The sequence below is a fragment of the Pteropus medius genome, unplaced genomic scaffold (assembly GCF_902729225.1).
Source record: "Pteropus medius unplaced genomic scaffold, Ma_sr-lr_union100, whole genome shotgun sequence".
Lineage (NCBI taxonomy): Eukaryota > Metazoa > Chordata > Mammalia > Chiroptera > Pteropodidae > Pteropus > Pteropus medius.
In genome coordinates this window covers 13150396-13178236 of record NW_024349804.1, presented here as the reverse complement: position 1 = coordinate 13178236, position 27841 = coordinate 13150396, and the positions used below count along the sequence as shown (strand labels likewise).

General features: G+C 64.9%; 1 protein-coding gene across 1 annotated transcript; it reads right to left on the bottom strand.

Annotated features, from left to right (window-relative positions):
* On the bottom strand, nt 1–26797 carry SH3TC1 (SH3 domain and tetratricopeptide repeats 1). The gene is given in 18 exon segments (XM_039837999.1): nt 1–1222; nt 2778–2974; nt 3902–4052; nt 4768–4890; nt 6016–6166; nt 7118–7298; nt 10012–11673; nt 13213–13254; nt 14899–15032; nt 18092–18287; nt 19100–19176; nt 19640–19745; nt 19748–19849; nt 20547–20693; nt 21510–21615; nt 22729–22856; nt 23497–23571; nt 26650–26797. Coding segments are annotated over 18 exon segments (3963 nt in total). The 5' UTR covers nt 26777–26797; the 3' UTR covers nt 1–964.
* Between the last annotated feature and the right edge of the window lie 1044 nt (nt 26798–27841).

The window sequence follows — 27841 nt, the reverse complement described above, 5'->3', positions numbered from 1 at the left end:
GCAAGTCCCTCTCCCTGTCTGTCAAATGCGAGTCTGGGGGAGGGTGCGGGGTGACCGTTTCATAGGCACTGGCTTCTTTGGGAGATGACGTGTTTTGGAGCTAAACAGAGGTGCGGTCACACAACATTACGAATGACAAAGATGCCACCAAATCGGTCACTTGAAATAGTTACTTTTATGTTACGCGGTTTTATCTTATTAACAAAATAAAGACAAGGAGGAACCCTGCCCTGGGGGTGAGATGTGCCGAGGCCTCGCTGAGCCTCGGTTTCCCTGCCTGGAAATCAGGGAGAGGATTTCACTGAGACATGCCGGGGGGCTGGGCCCTTGGCTGGGGGAGCAGGTGGGGGGCGGGGGCGGGCGGCAGCCTCCTGCATTGGACTCATGTACATCCCCAGACAGCTGGCAGGGGCTGCAGTGCTTGTATGCTGAGCTCTGGAGCGGGCCCTCCCTACCTGCTGAGCGACAGTGGGCAACACAGCTAACCCCTCTGCGCTCCGCTCCTTCAGGTGTAAACAGGGATGAGAATGATCCAGCCTCACAGGGCAATTCGAAGATTATCGGCAGCGCACGGTCCTGGGGGTCCGGCAAGGACTCCGGGGAGCGGGGTGGAGCCCGGGGCTTCCTGGCCGCAGCTCCCATCCCCCCGCCCCCGTGATAGGCAAGGAACCGGGGTTTGAGGGCAGTGGCTTGCCCAAGGCCACATCGAGTGGCTGGCAGGGGACCTGGCCTGGGTCCATTGGACTCACAGCCTTCCTGCTCATACCTGAGGACGGGGTGCAGCAGCAGGTGGCCCCCAGGCTGGGGCCTGGTCCCTGGACACTCCCCAGGAGGCCGAGCGGGGGAGAGGGCCCGCAGACTTGAGGAGCTACTGCAGAAGCATTTATTGCTCCTGGGTCCCTCCATTTGTGCCTCTGTTTCCCAGAAAACGAGCTGCCAGGACCCACTCCCGCGAGGCCGGCCCTCAAGACGGGGGGCCGGGGGCCAGCCAGGGTGCCCGCCCCCAGCACCGCTGGGGGGCCAGGTTGACCCTGCGGATGTTGAGCTCGGCGGCGAAGGTCCTGGCCTTCTGGTAGAAGAAGAGGGACTTCTCGCGGTCCAGCAGGAAGTTGTGGTAGATGGTGGCCAGGCGAGCGTAGATTTTCATCTGCGCCTTCTTGTTGCCCAGGTCCACGGCTGCCGCCAGCGCCAGCTGGTAGTACCCGGCCGCATCGAACGGGTCCTGATGGGGAGGCGTGACGTTTAACCCAGACCTGGGACAGGGAAGGGCGGGCACGCCGAGCACCCCGCCAAATGCTGCTCCCACGCCCGCCATGTGCTGTCTCCACCCTGCACTGATTACCCCAGGGCTGTGGCCTGTGGCAGGCAGGATGCCCTCAAGGCCAGCGAAAGAGGTCCTCATGGGCCGTGCCCCTGGGCCCACCTGCTCCAGCGAGGCTGCGGGAGGGCGGGCTCAGGCTCACGTCCGGGGTCGGACCGGAAGTCTGCGTGGGCCTGGGCAGGCGTTTTGACTAGCCCGGGACCCCCTGCATGCCAGACCCCGCTGCGGCTCCCCCTTCCTGCCCTGGAGCCAGGGCCTCGAACCCCGTAGTCTGTGCCCCGGCCACCCTGCCGAGTGCCTCCCCCGGCCCTGCGGCTTTCCCCCTGGGCCGAGCTGAGGTCTCACTGCCACCCCACGAGCCCCTGCGGAGCCACCCCAGCCCAGGGCCCCCATGGCTGGTCTCCCCCCAGCGCCGCGTCCACACCGACGGCAGCCCGTCCAGGGCCCTCGGCGGGCCCGGCCCAGCGCNGGCCTGTCTGTCCCCTGCTCACGATGGCTCTCCAGGACAGAAGACAGAGTCCAAATTCACCAGCCCTGGCTCCTCACTGCCCCCCACACACTCAGCGAGGAACCGGAAGACGAAGTTGGCAGAGCAGCTCCGCCGCCCCCAGCCCCCACCGGGTGCCCGGCCCCACGCAGGGCAGGTGCGTGGGCGGCACAGAGCCTGGGCTTGGCGAGGCTCCGTCGCAGTAGTCGCCCCATCCATGGGAGCCCCCCAGAACTGCCCGGATCTGACGCAGCAGAAGGCCACAGGGACTACTTCTGACCGCCAGGTGCCACGAGCACAGTCAGGGCCACTCAGGGGCAGTTTTGGGGGGTACTGACCCCTCCAGCTCTGACAGGGCAGAGACTCGGCCTGGCTTCCTGTAGTGGTGACCCTGCTTGGACACCTGGGGCAAGTCGCACCCTATCCTGAGCCCACATCTCCTTCTGTCAAGTGAGATGGTCGTTCCCGCCCCGCCCAGGTGACGTGGGCGTTAAAGGTGTCTCCGGATTCCAGGGAGAACTCTGTATATTCTGGCGGCTCCCTGCAGGAGATGAGGATTTGGGTTGCATCTTGCTTCGTTGCTCTCTGGGGATAATGGTGACCCCCTCCCTCGCCCCCCTGAGAGTCATTTTCCCCCTCCTTCATTTTTGTGGCTGACTTCTGCTTGCTTGACCGTCGAGACTCAGTTTTGCAAGCGCCTCCTCCAGGAGGCCCCCCTGACTACACTTCCTTTTATCCCTTACCCAGCGGCTGCCATCATCCGTGCACTTGTCAGCCTCCTCCGCTGACCCTGAGCTCTGAAGGGCAGGGCCTGGCCCTCGTGGGAGCCCAGAGGGTCTGCTGACCTGGCCTGCTCCTCACGGCCAGGCCCGGAGCCCCCGGAGACCGCTCGTGCTGGAGGAGGATCTGGACCCAGGCCTCCAGGTCCGGGCGCAGATCCCACCCACCTGCTCCCCTCCCTCCACCCACCTTCAGGTCGTAGAAGATGATGTCGCCGAGGGCCAGGTACACCTTCACATAGTACAGGGTCTCCTCGTCGAACTCCAGTGGCGAGTTGCAGAGGGACAGCGCCTTGAGGTAGAAGTGCTCTGCCAGCTCGCCGTGGCCCAGCCGGTGGTGCAGGGCGGCCAGCCGGTGGTAAGCCACTCGCTCATTCAGCCGGTCCCCTGGGGACACGGGGAGGGGCTCCCGTGAGGACAGGAAGCGTGGGGGGCGGGGCACGGGCCAGCTGGAAGCACCCATGCCGATGCCGTCTCGAAGGCCAGCCAGTCACGTCCCAGGCCGAGACCCACCTGCCCATCCGTGAGGGGGACCCGGTGAGGCCGGCTCCCGCCCACCTCGGGGATGTGGGGGCCCCAGCTCCGAGCCGCACACGGCCGCCCGGTTGCTGTTTCACACTAGGAGACCCCAAACGTCACGCGGTCTGTGCACGCGCAGGCGGCAGGACTCCGGTCAGCCCCAGGCACGACACTGGACCGTCCTGCTGCAGCATCGGCAGCCACCCCCCACCCCATTCTCGGGACACGAGGCTGTGTCCAGGGTCCTCCTCTCCCAGGCAACCATGCTGGGGGCCTGCATGCAAACTCTGCCGTGCACCTACTGCGGGCCCAGTCCTCTGGGGCTCCCTGAGTCTGGGGGAGACAGCCGGCCTGGGACGGCGCGGGCAGGGCTGGGACGGCGCGTGTCCAGCACCCAGGGGCCGGCTTCTGGAAAGGGGCTGGGATTCTGCCAGCCAGAGACTATCAGGGGCCGGGCGAGCGAGGAGAAGGCGCAGCACGCGGCCCGGCACATTCAGGCCCGTGAGAAGCCTGGGGCTTCTGGGATGCAGACCGTGTGGTCAGCAAGGCGAAGAGGCAGAAGAGGTCGCAGAGCTGGCAAAGAAAGTCAGCCACGCGGCGAGCATGCCGGTCCCGAGGGACCCCACGCCAGCCCGGGCAGGGACTGGGAGGCGGGCTGGATGAGCTACACGGGAGAGGTCGGCCTGTGGACGGGAGGGGCCCACGCCTGTCCTGGGGCAGCTTCTCGGTGACCTCTGGCCCTGCCCTCCCGATCTCAGAGGCAGAGGCTCCAGGGGCCAGGGCCATGGGGCTCACCCAGGGTGATGCTGAGTGCCAGGGCCACGTGGGCAAACTCCAGGCTGTCCTGCGGCGTCTCCAGTTCGGCCAGCAGCGCCGCCAGCTTGTTGCATAGCCGTAGCTCCGCCTCCTGGTTCCCTGTGGTCACGGCCAGGGGCAATGCCCGGTCCTGCCCACGCAGGCGGCACGTCAGGCTTCCCCAGAGCCCCAGACACACACTGGAGCTTCCTGCCCCCACTACGCCCCTGGTCTTTACACGGCTCTGTCCTCCAAGAGAAGGGTCGGCCCAGAGAGGTCCGGACATGCTCAGGGACACTGGGCGGGGAGCAAGCTGGGGCGTGATCTACAGCCCTTCTGTCTACACCGCATAACTCCAGACCAGCCCCTCCCCTCCTGGGCAGTGAGGGCCAGACCAGGAGTGTCCAACACCCCTCTGTGCTAGAAAAATGCCACGTCTATCTGACCCCCTGGGGCTGAGCGGCACACTGGGAGCTGGGCAGACCAGGGAAGTGGCTCGGAGAGAAGCCGCCCTCCCTGAGGGCACCTGCAGACTAGGTCCTGATCTCGTCCCCCGCTGCCGTGCCCTGTGCCCTTTGACACACCCGGTGCCTCTCTGAGCCTCAGCTTCCTCGTGTGTAGGTGGAAGTGGACTCGGGGCTGTCATGTGCTGTCAGCCTGAAGCTCCCGCGGCCCCCAGACAGTCCTTCCTGTCTCTGTCCCTCCAGGCTGGGCTGGGGGTCAAGACCACCCCGGCGAAACCACCGGGCAGCGAGGCGCGTGCGCGGCAGGCCCTGCCTCCAGATGGGGGCCTCTGCCCGCTGCCCCTGTGCCGTCCGTCGAGGGACGCCCGCTGCGGCCCACCCGCGTCCACGTGGGCCACTCACCCGGTAGAAGGACACAGCTTTCTTCCGCTCCCAGGTCCCGTTGAAAAAGATGTCCCCAGCAGCCTCGAACAGCTCCAGCCCGAGATTAGGGTCCCCCGTGTACAGGGCTGCGTTCTGTGCTACCTGTGGGGATGTGGGGACTCTCATGAGGCCCAGTGTTCTGGCAGGTAGGGGTGGCCAGTCGTCCCTGTGGGAACCTCGCAGCTGCCTCCTGGCCGCCCTGGGACCCTCAAGCCGCTCTGCACGCGCCGGACGACACAGACACACGCGTGGGGGCCTCTCCTCTTTCGCACACCTCAGGCCCTGTACGCGGGGGCCCTTAGCACCCACTGGTAGGCGGATGATAATTTAAGGCCTGGAGCCCTGGAGCCCTGGAGGAGGCCTGTCCCGTTAAGGCCCGGGGAGCCGGCGGGTGTGAACTGCTGGGGAGCTTGGCGCAGAGCCAGCCCCTGGATCCCGCCGGCTGTGCCCAGACCACGGCGCGCTCCGCCCCGCCCCGCCTCGCCGGCGCGGCCGCGTCCTGCCCCTTCGCCTCCGCCGTGTCCTCTCTGTGGCCTCAGTAATACCTGACATGATCCCCCACGCTCTCCCACCAGACGTCTGGCTGTGGTTTCTCTGCCATGTCCAGGGCCCGGCTGGGGCCCGGCCAGTAGGTGCTCAACAAACACCGCCAAGTGGATGACTGAGCCGGGAGCTGCCACACCCCGTGCAGCTCTGCTTGCACCTGTGAGTCCTGCTGCTGGGGCCCCCCCCCCCCAGGTGGGCACTGGCCCCCACTCACGGCAGCTCAAACGAGCCTCTGTGACCCAGACGGACAGGATGTCACCGTCCCGGTCTTCTCTGCTCCGCCTCATTCCTGTGACTCGGCCTTGTCTGAGGAGCCTGTCCCCCCGTCAGCCGGAAGCCCCCGGTCGGGGACCCTCGGCCCTGGCCCAGGGAGGTATCAGCAGGTGCTCAGAAGTGGGAAACTCACACGGCTCACGAGCCTCCCACTCTGCCCCGGACCACGCATGTTTAAGGAGACGCGCCACGTGCTGCCGGAGCCGGCTCTGCTGTGCGAGTCCAGTGGGCACGTCATGTGCACACTCATTAAGCACCTACTATGTACCGACACGGCGGGGGGAGCACTGTGAGGGGCACGTGCCTCTGGCCCCTGGGGACTGAGACCCGTGTGGCAGATGCTGGCGGCGGGGGCCAGGGCTGCGGGGAGACGGCAGGGCCCCGGCACGCAGCAGGTGCTCGGCGCACCTGGATGTACATGTCCACCAGCTCGTCCTGCTGCAGGATGTAGTAGATCTTCCCCGCCTGCAGCCAGGCATGCGCCTCCTTCTCCTTCTCCTGCAGGTCGATGAAGATCCCCAGGCTGCGCTTGGTGTAGTCCAGTGCCGATCTGTAGGCCCTGGAGTCAGGGCAGGGTCAGAACAAGCGCCCCCAGTCCGTGGTCCCCCCGACCCCATCGTGTGTTCCGACTCCACCCACCCCCACACACAGGCACCCACCCCCTCTCGGCAGCAGAAAACGCACGCTGGGCAGAGGTTTAGAGACTCTCTAGGCCAGAGGTCCCCAGACTCGAGTGAGCATCAGAATCACCCAGAAGGCTGTAAACCACAGACTGCAGGGCCCTGCTCCCCGAGTTTCTGCCTCAGCAGGTCTGGGGTGGGGCCCAAGAACGTGCCTTTCTGAACAGCTCTCCCCTGAGGCGGAGGCTGCCGGTCTAGGGACCCTGCTTTGAGAAGCACCGATCTAAAGCACAGGCTCGTTGGTCCGACGGGGGTGGCGGAGGCCACAACTGGCCCTCCGAGGCCCCTGTGGGGAGCTGGCCCCTTCCTGCTCTCCCGGGAGTCCCCGCGCTGGAGGATGTGTGGCCTGTGACTGCACTGGCCACTGCCGGCTGTACGGCCCAGCTGGCCATCGTCCTGCTCAGTGTGGGCTTCACACGGGACGTAGGACCCGAAAGCCTGCCCCAGGGGAAGCAGGTGGGCCAGCCACATGTCTCCTGCGCAGGAGAATCCTCTGGGCACGGATGGCACTGTCCTTACATCTGAGGGGACAGATGAGGACCTGGCTGTCTGGCCTGAAGCTGGGCCAGTGAGAGCCGACTCTGGCCAGGCAGAGGTCAGCTTACAGAAGCCACCACGGTAGGAGGGACAGGGAGCTGTGTCAGTGGAGATTGAAGGATGTGTGTCATGGGACTCGCATGTCACGAGTGTTAGTTGGGGTGACCCCCAGGCCTGCCAGCTCGGAACTTGCCTGGCGCTAGGGAAGAAAATGGTCTCCAAGGAGAGGCTACTCTGGGAGGGTGGCCCAGTGTCCTCGCCACCCCCACCCAGCCCGCAGAGCCGGCCCTCACCGCTCGGTGCCCAGGGACAGGTAGAGCCGGCTGATGGTCTCCAGGAGCTGCCCCTCCAACGCCTTGTCAGCCACCCTCCGGGCCAGGGAGAGCTGGAACTCGTGGTAGATGACACACTGGGCCTCGCTGGGCCTGACCGTGCTGTAGAAGTGACATAGTTGCTGGACCGCACGCAGCTGGCCTGGGTCGGGGGACGAAAGGAAGGAGCCACTGTCATGCACTGCAGCGACGTCTGCGGGGTCCAAAGTCCCCTGCCATATGGCCGCCTGTTCCACGCCTCTGCGAGCTGGAGTCATCGGAGATCGGGAAGCAGCCCCGACCTGCTCGGGGCCACGCGGTGACGAGCACCCAGGCAGGGCACGTCGCGGATGCTCAGGAGACGCATCGCTGTGTTTGTGAGCCCCCTAGGCCTGGAATCCTGGCCAGTCTCTCCCACCGCACCAGGCAGCCCGTTTCTGCTTCTCAAAGCTCCCCCTGGCCAGGTCGGGGCAGCCTGCACGCCGAGCCGACGAGGCACCTCATCCCCATACTGCTGGTGGACAAACTGAGTCCCAGGCAAGTCCTGGCATTTGCAGAGTTCAGATCTGGTTCAGGCATCCCAGGGCCAGCTCCTTCGAGAAGCCAGGCTCCAAAACACAGCCTCACTCGCCTCTCCTAAATCCGGGCTGGGGACAGTCGAGAGCTTTCACTATTCAAAACGATCCAGGATCAGCAAGGAAGCAGAAGACCTGAACGACACCGTGAACCGTCTAGACCTGGCAGACGCCCACCGAACACCCCCAACCACAGCAGAAGGCACGTCCCTCAGCGCCCACAGAACAGGCTACGGGACAGAGCAGAGGCCGGGTCACAAGGCGATTCTCGTACGCGTGAGAGGATTGAATCATCCGGAGCAGTTCTCCAGCGACAGCGCCGTGACATGAGAAATCGGCAACAGAAGGGAGTTTGGGACATTCACAGACGTGTGGAAACTCACAAAAAAACTCCCAAATAACAAGGGGGTCAGGGAAGAAATCGCGGCAGGAACAAGAAGATATTTCGAGATGAGCGGGGAGAAAAGCATGACAGACCGACACGGAGCGGCGGCCCCGATCTCTGTGGCACCGAGGACGAGGCTCCTCTGAGAATCCAGTGCCCGAGGACCCGGGGCGGAGCCGAGGCGGTGACGCTGGCGCCGGGCAGCGGCCGCGCGTACAGACAAAGCTTCGCTCGCTCACGGGCCGCTCACCTCCTGCTGTGCGGCCCGGTTCCTAACGGGCCACAGACCGGTACTGGCCAGCGGCCCAGTGGTTGGGGACCCCTGGTTTAGAGGGTCTTTCTAGCTGTAAGTGTCTACATTAAAAAAGAAGTTTCAAATAAAAACCCTCAACTGACACCTCCCAAAGCTAGATAAAGAGGCGTTAACTAGGCCAGAGCAAAAGGAAGGAAAAATAAGATTCGAGTGGAAATGATCAAATAAAGTCGATGATAAAAAATACCAGAGAAAAATCAGTAAAACCAAAGGATGATTTTTTATGGGACGGGATTAACAAAATCGACGAATCTTTGGCTGGACTGACCAAGGGCAAGAGAGAGAAGATGCAAGTTTCTTCGACCAGGAGTGACGGAGGAACATCGCTCACGATCAGGGACATCATCCTACAGACACGAGAGGGCTGCACCAGAAAACCACGGACCACCGTCCAGAATAGATGACCTGAGAGAATGGACAGACGCCCAGAAAGACGCACACTACCGAAACAGCCTGAAAACGGTCCGCGGCAAGCACGGGGCAACACTGGGCATCGCCCTGCCTCGGTCTCCCCACTGTCAATTTGGTAGGGTGACAACATGATCCCGCGGGTCCCCCAGCTTGGCTCTCCCAAGTCTGAACCCCCAACAACCTGGGGAGGGGACCTCAGGAGGTTTCTGAGAGGCCCGGGAGAGGGGGCACTGGCGAGCATCGTGAGCTCCTGCCTGAGGCCACAGGGCAGGTGGCTCCTGGTGCTTCCTGGAGGTCCGGAGGGCCCTGCCAGGCTCAGTGAGTGTCCCATGTCCTTCAGTGGCTCCTCGGGGCTCTCGGGAAAAATGCTAACCCACAGCCCATGTAGCCCGGCCCCTGACGAGGCCCCCAACCAAGGTTTCCACGCGCCCCACCTGACCCACTCAAGCTTCACACCTCCCTGCATGGCCCAGCTCACTCAGCCCGGGCCCTTAGCACAGGCTGCACCTTCTGCCAGCCCCCCACCCCGCACTCGGCTAGACCACCCTCATCTCTCCAGTCCCAGGCTAAACAGACCACGCTGAGCACCCGTAACCTGGGCATCTGCTGCCACGCCTGGCGGCCGGCCCCCAACAAGGACCGCTCGGGTCCCGTCTGCAGGTGGAGTGCCACGCGGAGCCCGGGGTGCTCGCATAAGCCGCTCCTGAATGAGGCTGGCTGCTCCTGGGCCCTGGGGACCACCGGCCACCCGGGAGCCTCTGGCAGGGCTGTGGGGTGCCTAGGGGATAGCACCAGCCAAGGCACCCCACGTTCACGGCCCACGTCGCTCCTCTCGGCTCAGCTGCCCTTGCTCGGCCTGGGCTATGCCCGGGGTGACCTGCCACCCGTTTGCCCACGGCCGTGGAGATGCCCGAGCGGTGGGACCGTCAGTGCTGAAGCAGGACTCCCCAGGCAGAGCGGGACGAGCCGGTTGCCCGGCGTAGGCGGCCGGGCGGGGGGACACCTCAAACGCCCGCGAGCAGCTGCTGGAGTCCACTACTCAGCATTCTCAGTGGCTAAACCACCACCCACCCGCCTGCGACCCGCAAACCCCAGGTGCGCTCTGAACGGGGAAGAAAACGTGCTTTTCCCGGGAAGCCGCTGGGGGCCGGGGCCGGGGCCAGGGCCGGGGCCGGGGCTGGCAGGCACTTACTCTCCAAGTCGTCCGTCTCCACGGCGACCAGAAAGGCCCACTCGTAGTAGCTCTTGCCCTGCTGGGCGAGGGCCCGGCGGGTGCTCAGGTGGCCCAGCTGAAGCAGCACCCGGGTGAAGTCCCGGCCACACTCCCCGCTGGGCAGCTTCGCGAAGAGCTTCACGGCTTCCAGCAGGTAGTGGCGGGCCAGCCCGCTGGCGCCCGCCTGCAGGCACAGGGCCCCGAAGTTGGCCAGCACCACCGCCTGGTTCCGCGGCTGGTCCAGGCCCCGGGCCACGCGCAGGGCGCGGTAGTAGCTTTCGGCCGCCTGCCGGGTCCTGCCCGTCCTCTTCAGGGTGATGGCCATCATGTTGGCGATCACGCCCTCCTGGTCCGCACTGGCCACGGCCGCGTCCAGGACAGCCTGCAGGATGTCCAGGGCCACCGGGCTCTGCCCGTGAAGCACGTGCAGCCGGGCGAGGGCCACCAGGTAGACGACGGCCCAGCGGCCGCCGGCCTCGGCGTCGGCTTCCACCGCCCGCACCATGAAGGCGATGGCCTTGCTGTGCTGCCCGTGGTGGCTGTGCAGCTGTGCCAGGCTGGCCCAGAGGGGGCCGCGCAGCGCCCGGCCCGAGCCCCCGGCCCCCGCGGCCAGCGCCTGCCTGAGGTAGTGAGCGATCTCGGAGGGGAGGCGGTGGGGCCGGGGGCTGTTGCGCAGAACCAGCTCCACGCTCCTGAGCGCACTGGTCGGCGTGCCCCGTGCCCGCGAGGCCACCTTGGCGCAGCTCAGTGCCAGGTGCGGCAGGCACGCCCGGCTGTAGACGTCCGCCAGCAGCAGGTAGCAGTCCGCAGGCCACGAGGCGTCCGGGGACCCCAGGGCCCTGTGCAGAAGCAGCAGCCTCTCCAGGAAGGGCAGGGCCTCCTCGGGCTGCTTGAGGCGCACGTGGTGCCTGGCCAGCAGGAAGCAGGCCCGGGCCTCGGCCTGCGGGCTCCGGCCACAGACCGCCCTCCGCAGCGCGTGCCTCAGGAGCTGCGACTCCGCCTCCGTCCCGCACACGTGGCCGGGCGTCCCCAGCAGCAGGGCGCAGGCCTTGGGCACCAGCTGCCCTCCTTTCTCCCGGTTCTTCTGCTTCAGGTGGACGGTGGCCAGGTTGGTGTACAGGGCCACCACCAGGAAGCGGTCGCCAAAGCGGCCGGCCAGCGCCCCCAGGGCTTCCTCAAAGTACACCCGGGCCTGGGACAGCTTGAGCTTGCGCACGCACAGCCGCCCCAGCAGGAAGCAGAGTCGGGCCAGGGCCATGGGGAGGCCTGTCTTCTTGGCCACCCCCCGGGCCTGCGCCAGGTGCCCGGCCAGCTCCTCCTCATCGGCGAAGCCACCGAATGTGGCCCTCAGCCCGGGCATGGCAAGGTCGTACAGGCCGCGGAAGCAGGCCCTGTACCCAGGAGTGTCCAGGAGTCTCAGCAGTGAGCCCGGCGTCTCGGGATCAGCCTGGTCATCCTCAGCGTCCGGGCAGAAGGGGGGCCCCTCGGCGTCCGGCGAGCTCGCACCACTGGACACTGTGCAGAGACCCCAGGACCCTGGCTCCTCAGGACAGCCGTGGCAGGACTTGCATTGTTCTAGGACATTCTTCACCTTCTGCAGGGTCTCACGTGGCTCTGGGTGCAGGCCGGGCGGAGGCATTTCTGCAAGTCCCCAAAACCCCCCAGGTGGGTTAGAGCCTGGCCTGAACGCAGGCAGGCAGGCTGTCCCTCCCGGGCCACAGTCCCCCCGTCCCCGTGGCAGCGCCGTACACATACGCCTCCCCAGGGGCCTCCTGAGTGGCCGAGGTTCACGGGGAGAGCCCAGCGCCCAGCAGACGGCGGGAAGCCCGTGGTCACACCCACGGGGAGAACACGGACCAGTGAGGCCGGGTAACCAGGAGGCCCCCTTTCCTCATTCTTCCCCAGTTTCAGAGACCGGAGCCAGAGCTCTATGATCACGCAGAGGTCCCTTCTCCCTTTAGAAAGGGTCAGAGCCACCGAACGGGACATCCGTTCACGGCTGCAACTGCCTATAGTCTCACCTCAGCCAGGTTCAGAATCTGAGGCCCACGGTTACTACAGTGATAAGGTAACAAAGGACAAGGACGAGGAGCATCTGAGGGCATCCGCGCTGCCCACGACTGCCTGCCTGTGGGCCGTGGGCTTCGGGAAGAGTCGGAGCCCAAAGGCTCGGCCAGCACTGAAGGGTAAACAAGCTCCATTTCCTGCCGGGAAAATGGGCTTAAAGGGGAGTTTGTTTGGCAGGAAAGAACCAGCATCTAAAGACTGTTCCGTTTTGAGCCCACGTGTAAAAACTGTTTGAAACTGACTGTCTCCTTGTTAGTCTAAAATTTAATATGCTTTAGTGGCAAATGTCCGGCCTGACTACACTTTAGATTCGCCGAGAAAATGCCCGTGTCCAGCGGAGGCAAAGGGCTCCCGCAGGCCTGGCTCCCAGCCGTTACCGCGCCCCTCGACGGCGGGGGACTTCGGGGGACTTCGCTGCAGGGACCCAGCAGGGTGTGGCGTGCCCCTCCCCGGGGAACAGCGTTCTTCCCTGTCCTTACCCAGCGGTGGCTCGGGAGGGCACAGGCCCCGGAGCAGCCCTGGGGAGCCAGGCTTCCAGGCCTCCTCACCTACACCCCAGAGTGGCCCTGCCATGTTTGTGCTTAGATCGATCCCGTCCCCGGGGAATCTCAAAACGTCCTCAGGCACTGGTGTCCCCGGGCCCTCCCCGAAGCAGACCCTCTGTTGGGGGGAGACGGAGGTGCAGAGGGAGAAGGAGGGGGTCTCCCCAGCCCAGCTCCTCGGGGTCGTAGCAGAGGGTCAATCAGCTTCTCTAACCCAAGGCTCCAAATTCGGCTCCCGCTTCACCCCGCTGAGCAGAGGACGAGGCGCATCCACTGCTCTAGCTTGTAAGAAAGGGGCCCAGGGCCAGGCCTGGGCTCGGTCCACGCAGGGGACACCCGCCTTCATGGGGACAGTGCGGGAGGGCTGGCACGTTCGCCGGGCACGCGTTGGCGCAGGGGAGGGGAGCTGCACCTCCCCGTCTCCTGCCCCCCGCTCAGCAGCACCCCCGGTGGAGGAGGGAGGTCTGCGCCCAGCACCCCCAGGCAGCCAGCTCTGCGGCCTCTGCCCCCGTCATCCCCTGAGGGCCCGCCCCGTGACAGAGGAGCCCCCTGCCGTGTGGGAAGAACCCACCTTGTTCTTCTGGCCGCTCGATCTCAGCTGCTTCCAGTCTGTCTGAAAAGGAAGTTGAGAGAACCATCAGCCTCCGTCAGCGCCCGCTGGGCCCGGGGCCAACCGAAGGGGCGGGGGCGGTGACACAAGGTGGTGACGCCCCTGACTCCAGCGCCCGTGGGGGTGGGGACCAAGAAACCTTGTCTTCCAGGGTCGGCCACCCCCGCCCCCCCGCGGGGCCCCATCTCCAGAGAAGCCATGGCTTCTGCTACCGCGCCTGTGGGAACGGGGTGGGGGCCGCTCCCCACTGAGGCTCTCCCAGGGACCGGCGTGAACCCCGCCCCTCCGTGCTCCTGACCCCCTCACCCCACGGGCAGCGCTCCCCTAAGCCTCAGTGTCCACCTCCTCGAAATGGGTGGGCAACTCACTGGGTTGCCACAGAAATCGAATGAGAAAAAGAGCTGCAAAAAACACGGGCAGCGTGAACTATGTCAACAGCTGCCAACCATGACCGCATCCGGCAGAGAGGGGGCTGAACGTCCCCGGGTGAGCGGTCCCAACGCGGCTTCCTCAGAAAGGGAAGGAGCCACATGCGAGGCTGGCTCACGCCTCGCTGCGCAAAGGTCACTTCTGACTTCGCCTGTTTACGGAGAGCTGAACTGTGGGCCAGGAAAGTTTACGTCTGCTGCTGGCGGGAGAGGTCACGCAGCCCATGCCAGCCAGCGGCAGAAGAGGCGCGCGTGCACACGTGTGCTTGTGTACGTCAGCGCTGTGTGCACGGACGTGTCTGGGTGTGCGGTACGTCTTCACGTGAATGCGTACGTGTGTGCCTGTGTGTCTGTGCACGTGCGTGTATGTTTGAGTGTGCGCGCACACGTGTTCATCTCCATCCGGCGGGATGGAGCAGCGAGCTGTAAAGTTCCGGCCCCAGGGCCTCCAGCAGTGACCGGCAAGTTGGCTCCGGCACCAGCCACTGTCGAGGACACCACATTGTCTAGAACGCGCTCCCTTTGTCTATTCTGTGCTCTGGGCCGCAGAGAAACCCTTTCCTAAGCACAGGGTGGTAAGGTGACATGGGGACAGCGCTGTCTTTAGGAGGTGGCCGCCCTGGCCCAGCCCCGGCCCCCCAGCAGTCAGGCAGCCAAGGCAGGGCAGAGGGCCGCCGAGCTGGTCGAGACAGAACCGGCTGGCACGCTCTCCCCTCCTCCCCGGTGGAGCAGAGGGTCCGTGTGGGCACCGGGGTTGGCGTGGGCACCGGGGTCCGCATGGGCACCGGAGTCGGCGTGGGTCCTGTCCTGGGGCAGCGGGGAGCCTCAGGGCCGCCTCTCGGCCTCTCCCTGCCCCTCTCTGTGCGTCTGGCCTGTCTGCGGTCCCTCCGTGCCCCACAGGCAGTGACGGCACCTGTCCGATGACAGGTGCTGGCAGTCAGTGTTGTCGCTCGTGGAGGAAGCCGAGTGTTCCCGTGGGGAAGGCGGGCGTAGGGGAACAGTGGACGGGAGCCGGGACTGGGCTGTACTCCGCTGACTAGACTCGGTCAGTCTAGAGCGAGGCCGGCCTCGGAGGGTTGATGGGACACCAGTCGGTTGTCCCTCCAGAAATCTGCCCCAAACGAATGGTCCTAAATACTCGGCACAGGACGCGCTCGGTCCCCGCAGCCAGTGTGCGTTGCGGGGGGCGGGGGGCGCCCGCAGCAGCACCCGCGCCTACCCAGGCTGTACGCCGCGCAGAGGTCCATGCCCGACGTCCTCGTCAGCAGCCGCCTGGCGTCCTCCTCGGAAAAGCGCCCTTCCTCGCCGAAGAACGACCTTTCCTCCTCGCTGAGAAATATCGCATCTTCCATCCTGGGAAAAGCGAAGCGCCCCGTTCACGAGCGCAGGTTCCGAAGCAAACGCCGCGCAGTGAGACCCGTTTCCACTTCCTCCCTCGACGGTCAACCGCGCCCCCCTCCTGTGTCCCACAGCAAAGAGCTGCGATGACAAATGAAAACACAGGTGCCTCGTCTGGCCAGAAGCAGATGCCCGGGAGCCGACGAGGCCGTGACAGACATAGCGGGTCACGGCAGCCTGGGACGATGAGCTCCTGGGCGGCCTTCAAAGCCCCACCTCAGATGTCCCTCCCCCCGCGAGGCCACCGGGGCGGCTGTGGGCAGAATGGATCCTTCACCCAGGAAGCGCCCGCGGCCCCCCCACCCGCCCTCCGCCGTGCCCTGCACACAGTGCCCGGCACAAAGGCCTGCATGCTGCGTGGTCGGGGACAGGGAGAACGGGAGGGACAGAGGCAGGGCACGAGAGGGGGAGGGACGAGGCCGTTTCGTTTCTAGGACTAAAGTACCAGTGTCGTACAGAACTCCGAAACATACTTTGAAACTTGGAGCTATTTTGAGAAATTACAGAAAACCTTAGAGTAGCTTGTGGGACACTTGACAAAATAACAGGCCTGTGTCCTTCAAAAATATTAGCGGCATAAAAGACAAGAAAGACCGAGGAACTATCCCAGACCAAAGCTAGAAGACTAGGGAGAAAAGACAGCTGGTAACGTGCGGCCTGGAACCTTCTGTGGCTAGAGTGGGCATTAATGGGAAAACCGGCAGAATCCGAATCAGGCCTGCGGATAATCGTGCTGCATAGCGTTAACGTCCCGATTCCGACGGTTGTCCTGTGGTTACGGAAGCAGACGTCCTGATGTGGGGAAATGCTGCATTGTTTAGGAGTAAAGGGACCTCGTGTTGGCAACCTATTCTCAAAAGGTGTAGAAAAAACTAGAAGGAAAAGAGAAAAAACGGAGAAAGCAGACGTCGTAGCATGGCAGCATCCGGGCCCCGGGTGAAGGGCGTACAGAGACGTCACGCTGCTGTCGCAACTTTTCCCTAAACCTGAAATTACGTCACAGCAAATGAGAAGGAAAATCAGAGTAGTCACCAGGTGGCTCATTAAACGAAGGATGAAAGCCAGGGCCCGGAATAGGACAGGTGTTCGGGACACGTCCATCGAGTGGATGAGGGAAGCCATTAGGGCCCCTCCTGCTGTCAACGGGCCGAGGGCTGCAGCCACACCGGGTTGAGGGAGGGGAACAGACTAGCCCATCCCCCCGGCTCTTCCGGCTCAGACCCTTGGAGTTTCAGGATCTGCTTCAGTCACAGGACCCCCAGCTGTGTGCCAAGAAGCAGTGGTCTCCCCGAAGATGATGGCAATCATCTATACCAGGGGACCCCAAACAGTGTTCTACGGAGCACCAGCTGGGGACGTTTGTGTGACAAAAGGATTCTGGAGGTCAGCTTAGCGTGGGAAACACATCTCGAGAAAAGGAAGAGTTTCACACTTCTTGGTGCCTTCTGTGTGCTGCAGACCACCCACCAGGGCGCATGGCGAGCACATCCCCATGCACATGAGGGTGACGAGGGTGGTGACAGACCATGGGAGGGGACACTCTCTGGGAAATGCCAGTCCAGCTGCTGCCCTCAGCACCCGGGCCCAGCCAGCTTCAAGCTGCTGTTGACCAATGGACGAGAGGCACGGACGGCCGGACCCGTAAGTTAGGGGACACGGCGACTGGCAGGGCACGTCACGGTGCCAGAGTGGCCTCCAGGATCTGGCCTGGGAGGCGGTGGTCTGTCACAGTGCCAGTCAAGAGTGAGGTGGGGCGCCAGGGCTGGCGGGGCCCGGGAAGACGAGCGTCTCTCACCTGGGGGAGGCGAGGACGGGCCCAGAGTCCTGAGACCCAGCGCAAGGCCCCCTCCGTGCTCCCACATTCCCCGGGCTCCTTGACCAGGGTCTTAACAACAAAAGGTCAAGTGCAAGGGAAGAGAATTCCACCGAGATGGGCACAGCTCTGCTCGCTGACCACTGTCCAAGACCTTCACTGCTGCCCAGGGCCGGGCAGGAGGGACACAGGTGACCAGGAAGTCCTCCCTCAGGATTCCTTGATGGGGGCGGGCAGACACATCGACAGTGGGGTGTAGGAGGTTCACGCAGGGGAAAAGCTCAGCCAGGATGAACGACCCCAGGGAGGGGACTTTGGAGAGGGGCCTTGGGGGCCAGTGAGAGCCCCCAGGAAAACAGGAGGGTTAAGATCGGGGAGGGTGACAGCAGAGTCATTCTACGAGGGGCTGGCTGACCCGCAGGCGAACTCAGGGAGAGCCCACAGTGAGTGGCAGCCTTTGAAATCGCGGGTCACTAGGGCCTATGTCATGGGGGGGCCTTGAAGGCTGGGCCCAGAAGCTTTCAAGGGTTTTATGATTGGAAGCGGCGTGGAGAACTGAATAGAACAGTGTCTCCAAATTCGTGTCCTCAGAAGGCAACCTGACTTGGAAATGGGTTTTTTTCGGGTATAATTAAGTTAAGCATCCTGAGATGAAGTCATCGTGGATCATTCCGGTGGACTCTGAACTTGGCGGTGTCCTTATGGGAGAGAGAGAAGGCTCCGTGAAGACAGAGGCAGAGCTCAGAGGCATGAGCCCTAGAGGGACACCTGGAGTCCCCAGAAGCCAGAAGAGACGGGGAGCACCCTCCCCTGGAGCCTCCGGAGGGGACGCGGCCCCGCCGACACCGTGAGCTCAGGCCCTGGCCTCAGAACTGCTGCTTTGGGCCCCTGCTTGGTGCTCTGGACGCCAGTGCATGTGGACAGCTTTGCGTTTCAGGGAGTGCCCCTGGCAGTGCCTAGAGGAAGGACGCGCGGGGCCCAGACGGGAAGCTGACAAAGGGACAGAAGCCTGGGCTATCGGCCCAGCCCTGGGGACAGACCTGGGAGCAGACTCGGTGATGACGAGAAGCAGGTGGGAGGGGACAGGCTGCGCCGTCCAGGACAAAGTCCAGGTTGTCACCTGGGAAGCAGGTAGACAGTGGCAGGGTTCCCACGGGGGCGAAGGGGCGGGCTCAGGAAGGGGCAGGCCTCAGCCACTCACTCAGACACGTGGCCCTGCACGCTGACAAGACTCGTGGGCACAAACCCGACCTGGCCCGAGGCCACATGCCGGCCAACGAACCAGGGCAGGCCGGGCACCTGGACTCCGAGGATCTCGATGAGGTCCCCACTTTGGAAGGTCACCTCTTCGGGCCCGGAGCCCTGGTAGTCGGCCACCGCTGGGGCCAGGCCCATGCCTGTGGGAAGGTGGGCACGCGGTCAGCCCTAGGGGCGGGGCCTGGCCCACGGCGGCCCTCAGCCGGGGACACGCGGTCCTGCTGTGGAATCATCTAAGGCTGTCCGGGGTGGCCATGAACTTGGCCACCGCACACGAGGGGGTGGATATCTCCGTGGTCCTCGGGGGGAGGGGTGCTTTATACCCACCCCGAGGGAGAGATGCTGAGGCCCAGAGACCTTAATTAAGGTGGCCTGGGGCCGTGTCCTCCAAGGCCAGGAGTTCTCCGTCCCACCCAGGCGAGGCCAGGCCAGGCCCAGGGCACATGCAACTGTGAACTTGAGTTTCCCCCACCCTTCTCCGCTGGGGCCTCATGTCCATGGAACAGGGACACAAGGCCACCCCTCACTAGCCTGCCTGGGGTACAGCCGGAAGCTGTTGACCGGGAGCCTAGGCTCCTAGTGGGGCTGGCTTTTCAAAGAAGACCCTGCCACATGGTCACCCACTAGTGCACGTGGCGGATTCAGCCGCGGCCGGGTCCCCGTCCCAGGGCCCTCGGAGGCGGTTAGCAGAGACCGGGAAAGGGCTCGCTGAACCGTCTGTGGGAGCCGCACCCTGGTGACCAGGAGCCCCCGCCCGGCCCCGCCATGGGCTGCGTGAGTTTGCACCGGCCTCTCTGAGCCTCGGTGACGGCCTTGTGAGCCGGAGAGGAGTCTAGCTATGTCTTCTGGCTTGGAGAGGAGGCAGGGCAGGAGCAGAAGCTTCCAGAACGCTGGTACCCGCCCTCCGTGCCCACGTTTCTTCCAGGGGAGAAAGGCGAGCGGGAATACTTACCCATCAACTGGGCGCCCGGCGTCACAGGCTCACTCGCAGAGTCATCGCAGGGGTCCCAGGGGACCCTAAGAGCCCATCTGGGAGGGGGAGAGAGGCCTTTGCTGCAGGATTTCAGATTTGGGGCAGAGTGAAACCGCGGAGCCTGGACGGTCAGCGGAGCCTGGACGGTGTCTCGCTCGGACCCCACCCGCTTGCTCGGCCTTGGCCAGTGTTCCCGTGCGCTTCCTTCCTGTGGGCACCTGTCGTGTTGCTCCCCTAAGAGCTCCTCAGGACGAGCCAGAATACAAAGCAAGGGTCCCATCAGCACCCCCTGCAGCCACCTCGTCCCAGGACAGCCCTCCGGGGGGTGCCACTGTCCTGTCATGCGTGTGGCACCCCGAGGCCCAGCCGTGCGGTGGCTTGCAGCAGGAAGGACTGTGGCTGGGTCTGCCGGGGGCTCGCACTGCTCTCCACCCCGAGCCCCCCGGCCCAGGTCGGGCCGGGGCCAGGGGCGTCCCCGAGAGGCCCGGCAGTGGGAGGGAGAGGAGCGGGTGCACCTACTGGTGAAATGGGATCAGAGGCTCCGGCGTGGCCGCCGCTGCCGTCTCCCTGGAGGATGCTCCGAGGCTGGGGGTCGAGGGGTCCACCGCTGGCGCTGCCTCTCCCGGGGGGCCCCCGAAGCCCGCCTCAGGGGCTGGGGGCCCCTCCCTGCACCCCAGGGAACGGTCATTGCTCTCACATGGTGGTCAGGACATAGGACGAAGAAATGACCTTCAGAGTGACAGAGGGTGGTGATTCAGAGTGGCTGGGCACAGGGACGGCCATGCAGGGCCCGTCCAACCCCCCAGGACGGGCGAAGGCAGTGCCTGCACGAGCCCTCATCCCCCGTCTCTCCATCCAGCCGCCCAGACGCCGGAGGCCCGGGCGGCCAGACTCGGGGTGAAACCTGGGCTGGGGTCCCGCTCTGCCCGCCTGGACTTGCCCCGGGAGCTGGGCTCAGCCACAGACTCATGGGGCCTCAGTCTCCCCTTCTGTGCCGTGAGGGGCCAGATGGGTGACCTCAAGGGCCGTCCCTGCTTGGGCCTCCACCCCAGGGGGCCCGACCACAGCTGGCCGCCTGTGTTCCTCTCCGTGGCCGTGGGAGTTTTTGGGGGGGGCGGGCAGCTTTACACTCTGCTTGCTACAGGCTTACAGCCCTTTGCGTGACTGCTGTGGCCCTCGGAGCTACAGCTGAGCCAGGAACGCAGCATGGGGGGCCGTGCGGCAAACCCCTCTTCTGACGGGGTCTTAGAACTAAGCGGCAGGCCCGGGCACATCGCTGTCAGGTCGCCCCACGCACCCCTCCCTGCCTGAAGCGCCCTGCCAGCTTCCACGTGCACGCCTGCAGGGCCCCGCTGCTGCCCGAGCTCCCGGCGTCCCCAGTGCACCGTGGAGCTGGCCGGGGTCCCTGCTCCCTGAGCAGCACTACCTTCCTGCGTGAGGAGGCCCTCGTGTGTTAGCTTCAAGGCCTCCTCGTCCACGTGGACCTGGATGGTGGTCTCCTCATCCTCATCGGGCTCGAGCAGCCAGAAGGCCTGGTCCACCAGCAGGCTCTCCAGGCAGTGGTGAGTGAAGCCTGGGGGAGCCAGACACGCCTGGTCACCAGGGCTCCAGCAGGCAGGCCGGGGGGCCAGCGCTGGCCGAGCCTTGCACTGACCAGGCCCCGGCTGACCCCCATCTGCCTCTGGGGACTCACAATAACATCCACAACACAGCAGCCACCGGCCCGAATGTCTGAGCTGCAGGTGGACCAGCCGTAACCATGGACAACTTGTTTGACCACCCTGTGCCTTGGGAAGGCTGGACGAGGACAAATCACTTTCTCTCGGCCCCTCGGTCTCTGCGTCTATGAGCTGGGACGAGAGCGTTCAACGGGATCATGCACGCAGGTAAGGGGTGGGGCGGGGGCGGCATGGGCCCTGCTGGAGGCACACAAGGAATCGTCCCTAGAGTTCCTATTTTACGACTTCCTCAGGCCTCAGACCGGGTGGCGGAGCGAGTTCTCCAGGAGACCAATCGGACCCCACAGATGCCTCCCCGTAGAGTGGAGAACATGCTAGAAGGAAAGCCCTGAGGTGGGGCGCGAAGTAGCAGCTTCGAGCTACTGGTCCGTGCCAGGCAGCCGAGCTCAGCTTCCCCCGGTCCCGGTCGAGCGGAGCCGGGCGGGCCAGCACCAGACAGATCTGGAGACTGAGCCGAGCCTTGCGGGCGGGTGGGCCTTGTGAGTCTGCGGCTCCGCCCCGCACAGCGCCCTCCTGAGCGTGGGCAGGCACACCTGCTCTCCCGTGTCTAACCTACTCTAGAGCCCCTATTTGTGACACAAATGCTTGGCATGTGACAAGTTCCTGCAAGGGGAGTCCCCGTGGCCGGGTCTGGTAGGGAGTCGCTTTACCAAGAGCGTGGTAGGTAGAAAACTTCCAGATTTCTTCGAAGGTCTTGAAGGTCACCACGATGCGGTCCTGGTCGCTGTGGAGGGACAGCAGCCTGGCCGACAGCTCCTTACGGGGAAGAAGCAGGAATCAGAAACAGCCCCAGCAGCTCTGAGGCGTCTGGCCACCAGCACGACAGAGCCACGCGGCAGAAACTCTGCAGAGCGACCTGCCAGGGGCGCGAGTTCGCGGCTCACTCCCCGGCAGCCTGGCCGCTCCCTTCCTGCTCCCCGGTGCCCCTACCACACCCTGCTCCTTCCCAGAGCTCGTGGGACCCTCAGGCCCTGGACCCGCACCCCCCGCGACTCCCCTCCCGCAGCTCCGCCCCTCCCCCTCGGCGACACGCGGTTCCGCTCTGCTCCGGCCGAGCCCTTGGCCCTCCTTTTCCCGCTGGCAGCGTTTTCCGGGCTGACCCCAGCTGACCCCGCTGCACTCAGGAAGTGTGCGTGTCGGGGGAGGGGCTGCTGTCATCACGGACGGACCCTCAGTACATGCACAGCCGGGAGGCAGCCCTGAGCCAGCGGCTTCGCCACCCACCCCGCCTGGCGCCATGGGCGCAGCTGAGTACCATGCGGATGCTGCACAGTGCTGCTCCACTCATAGGACCCTCACGTCGGCCCCCGGCGTGATAATTCTGAGAGTTCACAGGGCTAAGGAGCATCGGCCAAGGTCAGGCAGGCTGACTGCAAGGTCAGATGGCGACCGCCCAGCTCCAAGCCCCAGGACCTTGGCCGTGGGCAGGTCGCCTGGCCCAGCCCCCTCCTCCACCATCCTGCCAGACCGTCGTCCATCGTGCGAAGGCCGACAGGGCCCTGGCTCCATCAAAATCAAAGAATGGGATCAACTCACACTGGTTCCTTTTACTCCCAACAAAAGAGACCTTAAAAATGCTGGCGGGGGGAGGGCGCAGGAAGGAAGGGATAGGGGGACTTTGGGAACGGGGTGGCCCACGCGTGGCTGGGCCCGCAGGGAGCGAGCATGTCCATTGAGTGAATGAGGGGAGCCATTAGGGCCCCTGCAGCCAGGACTTCCCTGGGAGGGCCGGACATCATGAACCCTCTGTCTCCTCGGCCCCCTCCTCCGGGCAGTCCTCTGTCCTGTTCTCCACTGCGGGCCCTGTGCTCGTGCTCACCCAGGCTCGTGCCACCCACGTCCTCGGCCCCGCAGAGGAGCCGGACTCACCCCGAGCGCACGGGCCACTTCGCAGCTGTCGTTCTCCAGCAGGCGGAGGCGGCCCCGCAGAGCCTGCTGCAGGCCGGGGTCCGGCCGCCCGCTCTTCCTGCGCATGGCCAGCAGCTGCAAGGTCAGGTCTGGAGGGGGCACATCAAGGTCGGGCAGTCTGCCTGGCCCAAGAGCCCAGCCCACGAACATGGACCTGACTCGACCCCCACGTGAGGCACAGCTGTGGAGACCCTGCACGCTTGCTGTCCCCAATTCCCTTCCTCGTGAATGAGTTACCTGCTGCCTACAGCCCACAGAGCCCCCGGACAGCACGCTTTCTGCAGAGGGTCTCGAGTCACCCAGACCTCCAGCCCCGACCTCTCCCACAACCCCAGCTCCAGACAGGGGCATCCAACCTCCAGCACGCACCCCACGGAAGCCTCAACTCACCCCAGAACCAGCTCTTTAGTCTAGTTCTTACCATGTCCCACCTGTGACCCCACCCCAGAGTATCACGTCCCCTGCGTGTGGCCTTTGGGCATGTCCCCCTCTTTGAGTGGAAGCAAATGTAAAGTCCGGGGAGGCCCTCGGCAAACGCGGGTGAACCCAGGGTGAACGCACCCCACCCCCTGTGGAGACGCAGAGTCCTGGGCCCTGCCCCAGGCAGGCGGGATCAGACTGGGCACAGGACCTGGGCACCTGCATTTAACAAGTCCCCTCCCACCCCACGGAGGGAAGAGGAGATGCCCAGGGGTCCCGCACCATGCCCCCAGTCCAGAGGATGTCTACCTGTGGGGTACGCTCCCATCTGGCCGGGAAGGGTCCCCGAGGCCCGCCGGGGGACGCCAGGGGTGAGAGCACCATCTGTAACAGAGCAGGTCTGTGATTACGGTGAGAACAGGCAGCTCGCAGCTACGAGGTGCTGGCACCCCAGCTCTGTCTGGAACAACAGCCATGTGTCCACACCCCTACAAGCCACCCCGCACACGGCCTCCCTTCCTCCAGTGCCACGAAGCCCGGCGAGGACGGACGGCGTGTGCGCGTCCTTCTGTGCTGCAGCAAACGCCCCCAGGCTTGGAGGTGTCTGCAGAAAGCACGAACATGCCACATCGCTCTTCCGGAGTCTGAAAGGCGTCTCGCCGGCCAAAAGCAAGGTGTCGGCAGGGCCGGCTCCTTCTGAGGCTCCAGGGGAGAATGTGTTCCCTGCCTTTTCGAGCTTCTAGAGGTGCCCGCACGCCTTGGCTCACAGCCCCTTCCTCCGTCTTCAAGGCCAGAAGCCCAGAACCTTCGCTTTCTCTCAAACTCCAACCCCAGGATAATCTCAGCTCAGAATCCATCACTTAATCCCATCTGCGAAGTCTCTTTGGCCACAGGAAGTCATGTATGGATGCACAGGTTCTGGGATGAGGATGTGGACTTCTTTGAAGGCCATTATTTTGCAGACCACAGAGAGGAGGTGACGGCTCAGAGGGAACTTGGGGTCTGGAACAGACAGACCTGCGTCCTGATCAGGCTGCACCAGGGGTGACACGTGCCTTGTGAGGCTGGAGGGGTGCGGCTCGCAGCCTGGCGAGGATTAGTGACATACCCTGAAGTTTGGGGTCAGAGGAGGGGCTCACATAGGGACCAGAGCCGAGGACGGGCTCTGGAGCTCCGAGTGGCACTCAGTCCTCTGCTGTCACCCCCCGCTCCTCCATCCAGCTCCCAGTCTGCATCTTGGCCGGGCGCCTCGTCTCTACCCTGCCCAGTCTGCTCATCTGTAAAACGGGACGAGCAACCGAGGCCTTAGGGTCGAGGCGAATCTGATGGGGAAAAGCCTGTGGCTGCGGCAGAGAGTGAGCTGGAGTGCGGCCGGTCACCCCGCCACCTCCGGACGTCCTGCTGAGGCCTGGGCACAGCGCCGCCACACCAGCCTCGGACCGGGCAGTGCTCTGGTGCTGCTTTCTGCCCTCTCCCCCTTGGCATCTGCTGGCCGCCCAGAGCACACCAGCCCCACGCCATCTCAGTGCCTGGGAGGCCAGAGCCCACGTCCAGGCCTTGCTTGCTCTGTGTCCCCAGGACCCGCCACACAGCAGGGACTCAGGCTCCTGTCAAGTCCCAGAGAAGCATATGGCACCCAGATCTTGGCTTGAAGCTCCATCCTCCAATTCAGAGACGACCGTCACCAGTATCAAGACAAATCACCATCGCAGCCTCCAGCCCTGCTGTGCGGAGGGGGACACGGCGATTCTGGGGGTGCTACTGCCCCCCATACCTGGCCGTGAAGGCGAAGAATCACTGCCGTGCCCACGCCGAGGGGCGTCCCACAGAGAAACTGGCCTGTATTCTCCGAGGGGTCAACCTCCAGCTTAAAGGCCCAGGAGCCGTGACAACAGCGTGGCCCAGGCTTTCTCCGCTCTAAGGGACGTTACGATGACGAGATCCGGCGAGGTCTCAGATGGTCATTTAGACCCGAACGTGATGTCGGAGCCCTGTGGCACGGTGGCTCTGTCAAGGGCATGTCCCAGTTTTAGGAAATACACACGCCGAAGTGTTTGGGGTCCAGGGGCACGGTGTCCGCCGCTCGCCCCGAAACGGCTCAGAAAGTAGTGCGTGTGAATAAGGGAGAGCCCTGTGGAATGCCGACAGCCGGGGAAGCTGGGTGAGGGGGTTATTTGCGTCATTTCCTGCCGCTTTCATCGTCAGCGTGGATCGTGAGGAGACACCTCGGAGGCGAAGGTGCTCTGGGTGGGCGCGCGTCGCCGAGCGGCCGGATCGCGCGAAGCCGGGCGGCGCCCTGAGCGAGCCGGCGGCCGCGGGCGGCCCTGGGCTGGGCTCGCAGACGCGCCCTGGTGCGGGCGTCACCGTGCGTCACGGAGCCGCGCAGCTGCGGTGGAAAGGCACAGAGCTTGCCTTCAGCCGCGGCACCAGCCCTCGCCCGTCCTCTGCTCTAAGGGTCCCCTCCCCCCCACCCCCACCACGGGCTGGGCTGCCTGCGGGAGGCGGGAGGCGGGACCCAGCTCCTTGTCCTCTGACCCCCCACTTGCGGCCTTTGGGGGCCGGATTCCATGCCGCTGGTGGGCTCCCGGCTCAGGTCCCCACAGCGCCCCCGTTCCTGGCCAGGCCTGCGGGATGGGGTGCTTTGTGAGTCGGCACCCAGAAGGGTCACCCGGCCCTCCTCATCTCTACCTAGACCTGGAAGGACCAAGGTGACAGGTTTACAAGTGCCTCCGATTGCCAGGCATGGACCAGTGAGGCTGAGGCCAGGCTCCTCGTGTGCGGTTTAGTTTCTGTTCTCCCGATGCACCGATCATTAATCGGTCGTTAATATTTACTGAGCATCTACTGTGTGCCAAGCCCTAGAGTCTCAAAGGGCAACTAGGCAGGTGGTCGGGTTGAAGGGGGTTGCCTAGGGAGGGACAGGAGCCTGGCTCGGAGAGGGGCCTGAGCACAGCTTGGTTTTCCCCTGAGGAGGTCAGAGACGGGGTCCTGGAGACCACTTGGGCCAGCGGTCAGGTTTCCAAGTGGGAACAGTGGCCCGCAGCAATCAGGATTAGAACCAGGTCCCCGGGAAGCCGGCCCACCTGGCCTCCCGCAGGGTACGAGGCCACGGCCCACGGCGCACCCGCTCATCGCGCTCCGGCCCCGCTCTGGTCCCGGCTCAGCCACTGGCCCCTCTCCCCCTCGGGCCTCCGTTTGCCCGTCCTGAGGAATCGGGGTTTATGTCCTAAGGACTGAGAGGGACGGTGAGGACGCAGGGTCTGCAGGAGCCGCGCGCGTGGGAGGGCGGGTCTGAGGCCTTCCGCCTGCTGCGAGCCGCTTCCGTCGTGGCTGCTTCCGTCGTGGCTGGCGGGCCCCTGGAAATCACGCGCCGGCCGCCAGCGACTTGGTGGCGGTCATTCTCTCTCTGGCCCTGGGCCGGGCCGGGCAGTCGGCGGGGTGGACCCCGAAGGCTGCACTCACCGTGGCCTCTGCCCGGAGCCGTGGCCTCTTCGCATCCCGCTCGCTCCCAGCCGACCGACGAGCTGGCGGCCACTCTCTGGACCTTGTTGCCACTGCCACCTGAGGGCCCTGCAGGCACCCGCTCCATCCGGGCCAACTCCTCCGGGCCAACTCCTCCGCGGCTGCTCACTGGGTCCCCCATGAGCAGCGGTGGCCTCAGCACCGAGGACTCGACATGCTGGGCTGGCGTCTGTGGAGAGAGAAGGCGGTGACAGCCTCTCAGGGAAGACAGGACCCTGGGACTCACATGGACGTGACCGCCGGCGTGGGGGGTCAGGGGAGAGGACCCCACCGTGCCTGGCGGACGCCTGTCACTCCCTCTGCAACGAGCACGGGTGCCCGGAGCAAGCTGTGGGAGCCCCGTGCCAACGTGTGCGTGGTGGTCTGGCCCACGCCAGCCGGGCCCGGCGGATGGACGTGCCCCGAGGAACCGGCTCAGAGCCCGCGGTGTGACCGCCGCTCAGAACCTGACCGTGCATGACGCGTGAGAGCGAGGACCGTGAGGGAGCAGGGGGCAGCGATGTCCCGTCACACGCGGTGGCACCGGGGCTTGGAGACAAGCCCACCCACGTCCCGCCAGCAAGCACTGAGACCGCCCCTCCCCCTGTTCACTCCACGCCCCACGAGCTGTGACTCCAGCCTCGCTTCCCACGAGATCGGTGGCTCCTGTAATAACCTCTCGACAACCCCGTCCTGTTTGGCAGGAAACGAGCCAGGTCCCCGGCAGCCCCGGGCGGGAGGAAGTAGGTGGCCGAAGGCAGGGAAGAGGGAGTGGCCAAGGCAGGCTTCTCCTATCCCCAGGGTGCCCCCGGGGCCCCAAGAGCCACTGTCATGCCTCACTCTTTCCCGGGGTCAGAGGTGAACGCTGAGACAGCCATGCCGCCTGCGCTCCCGCGACGGGGGGCTTTGTCGCCAGCTGGAGGACACAGGAGCAGACAGGCAGGGGACGCAGCGCCGGTGGCAGGGAGGCAGGCAGCCTGGGCCCGGTGCGGCGGGCACGGTCACAGCTGACACCTGGCACAAGCGTGCCACGTACGGGGCGGTCACTTGCATCCTGCCTGCCTCCCACGTGTGCATCTGCGCCCCGTGCCGGCCTGCACCGGGCGCTCGGGGACGGGTGCCGGAGGACAAGGAAGAGTCCCTGGGCTCAGGG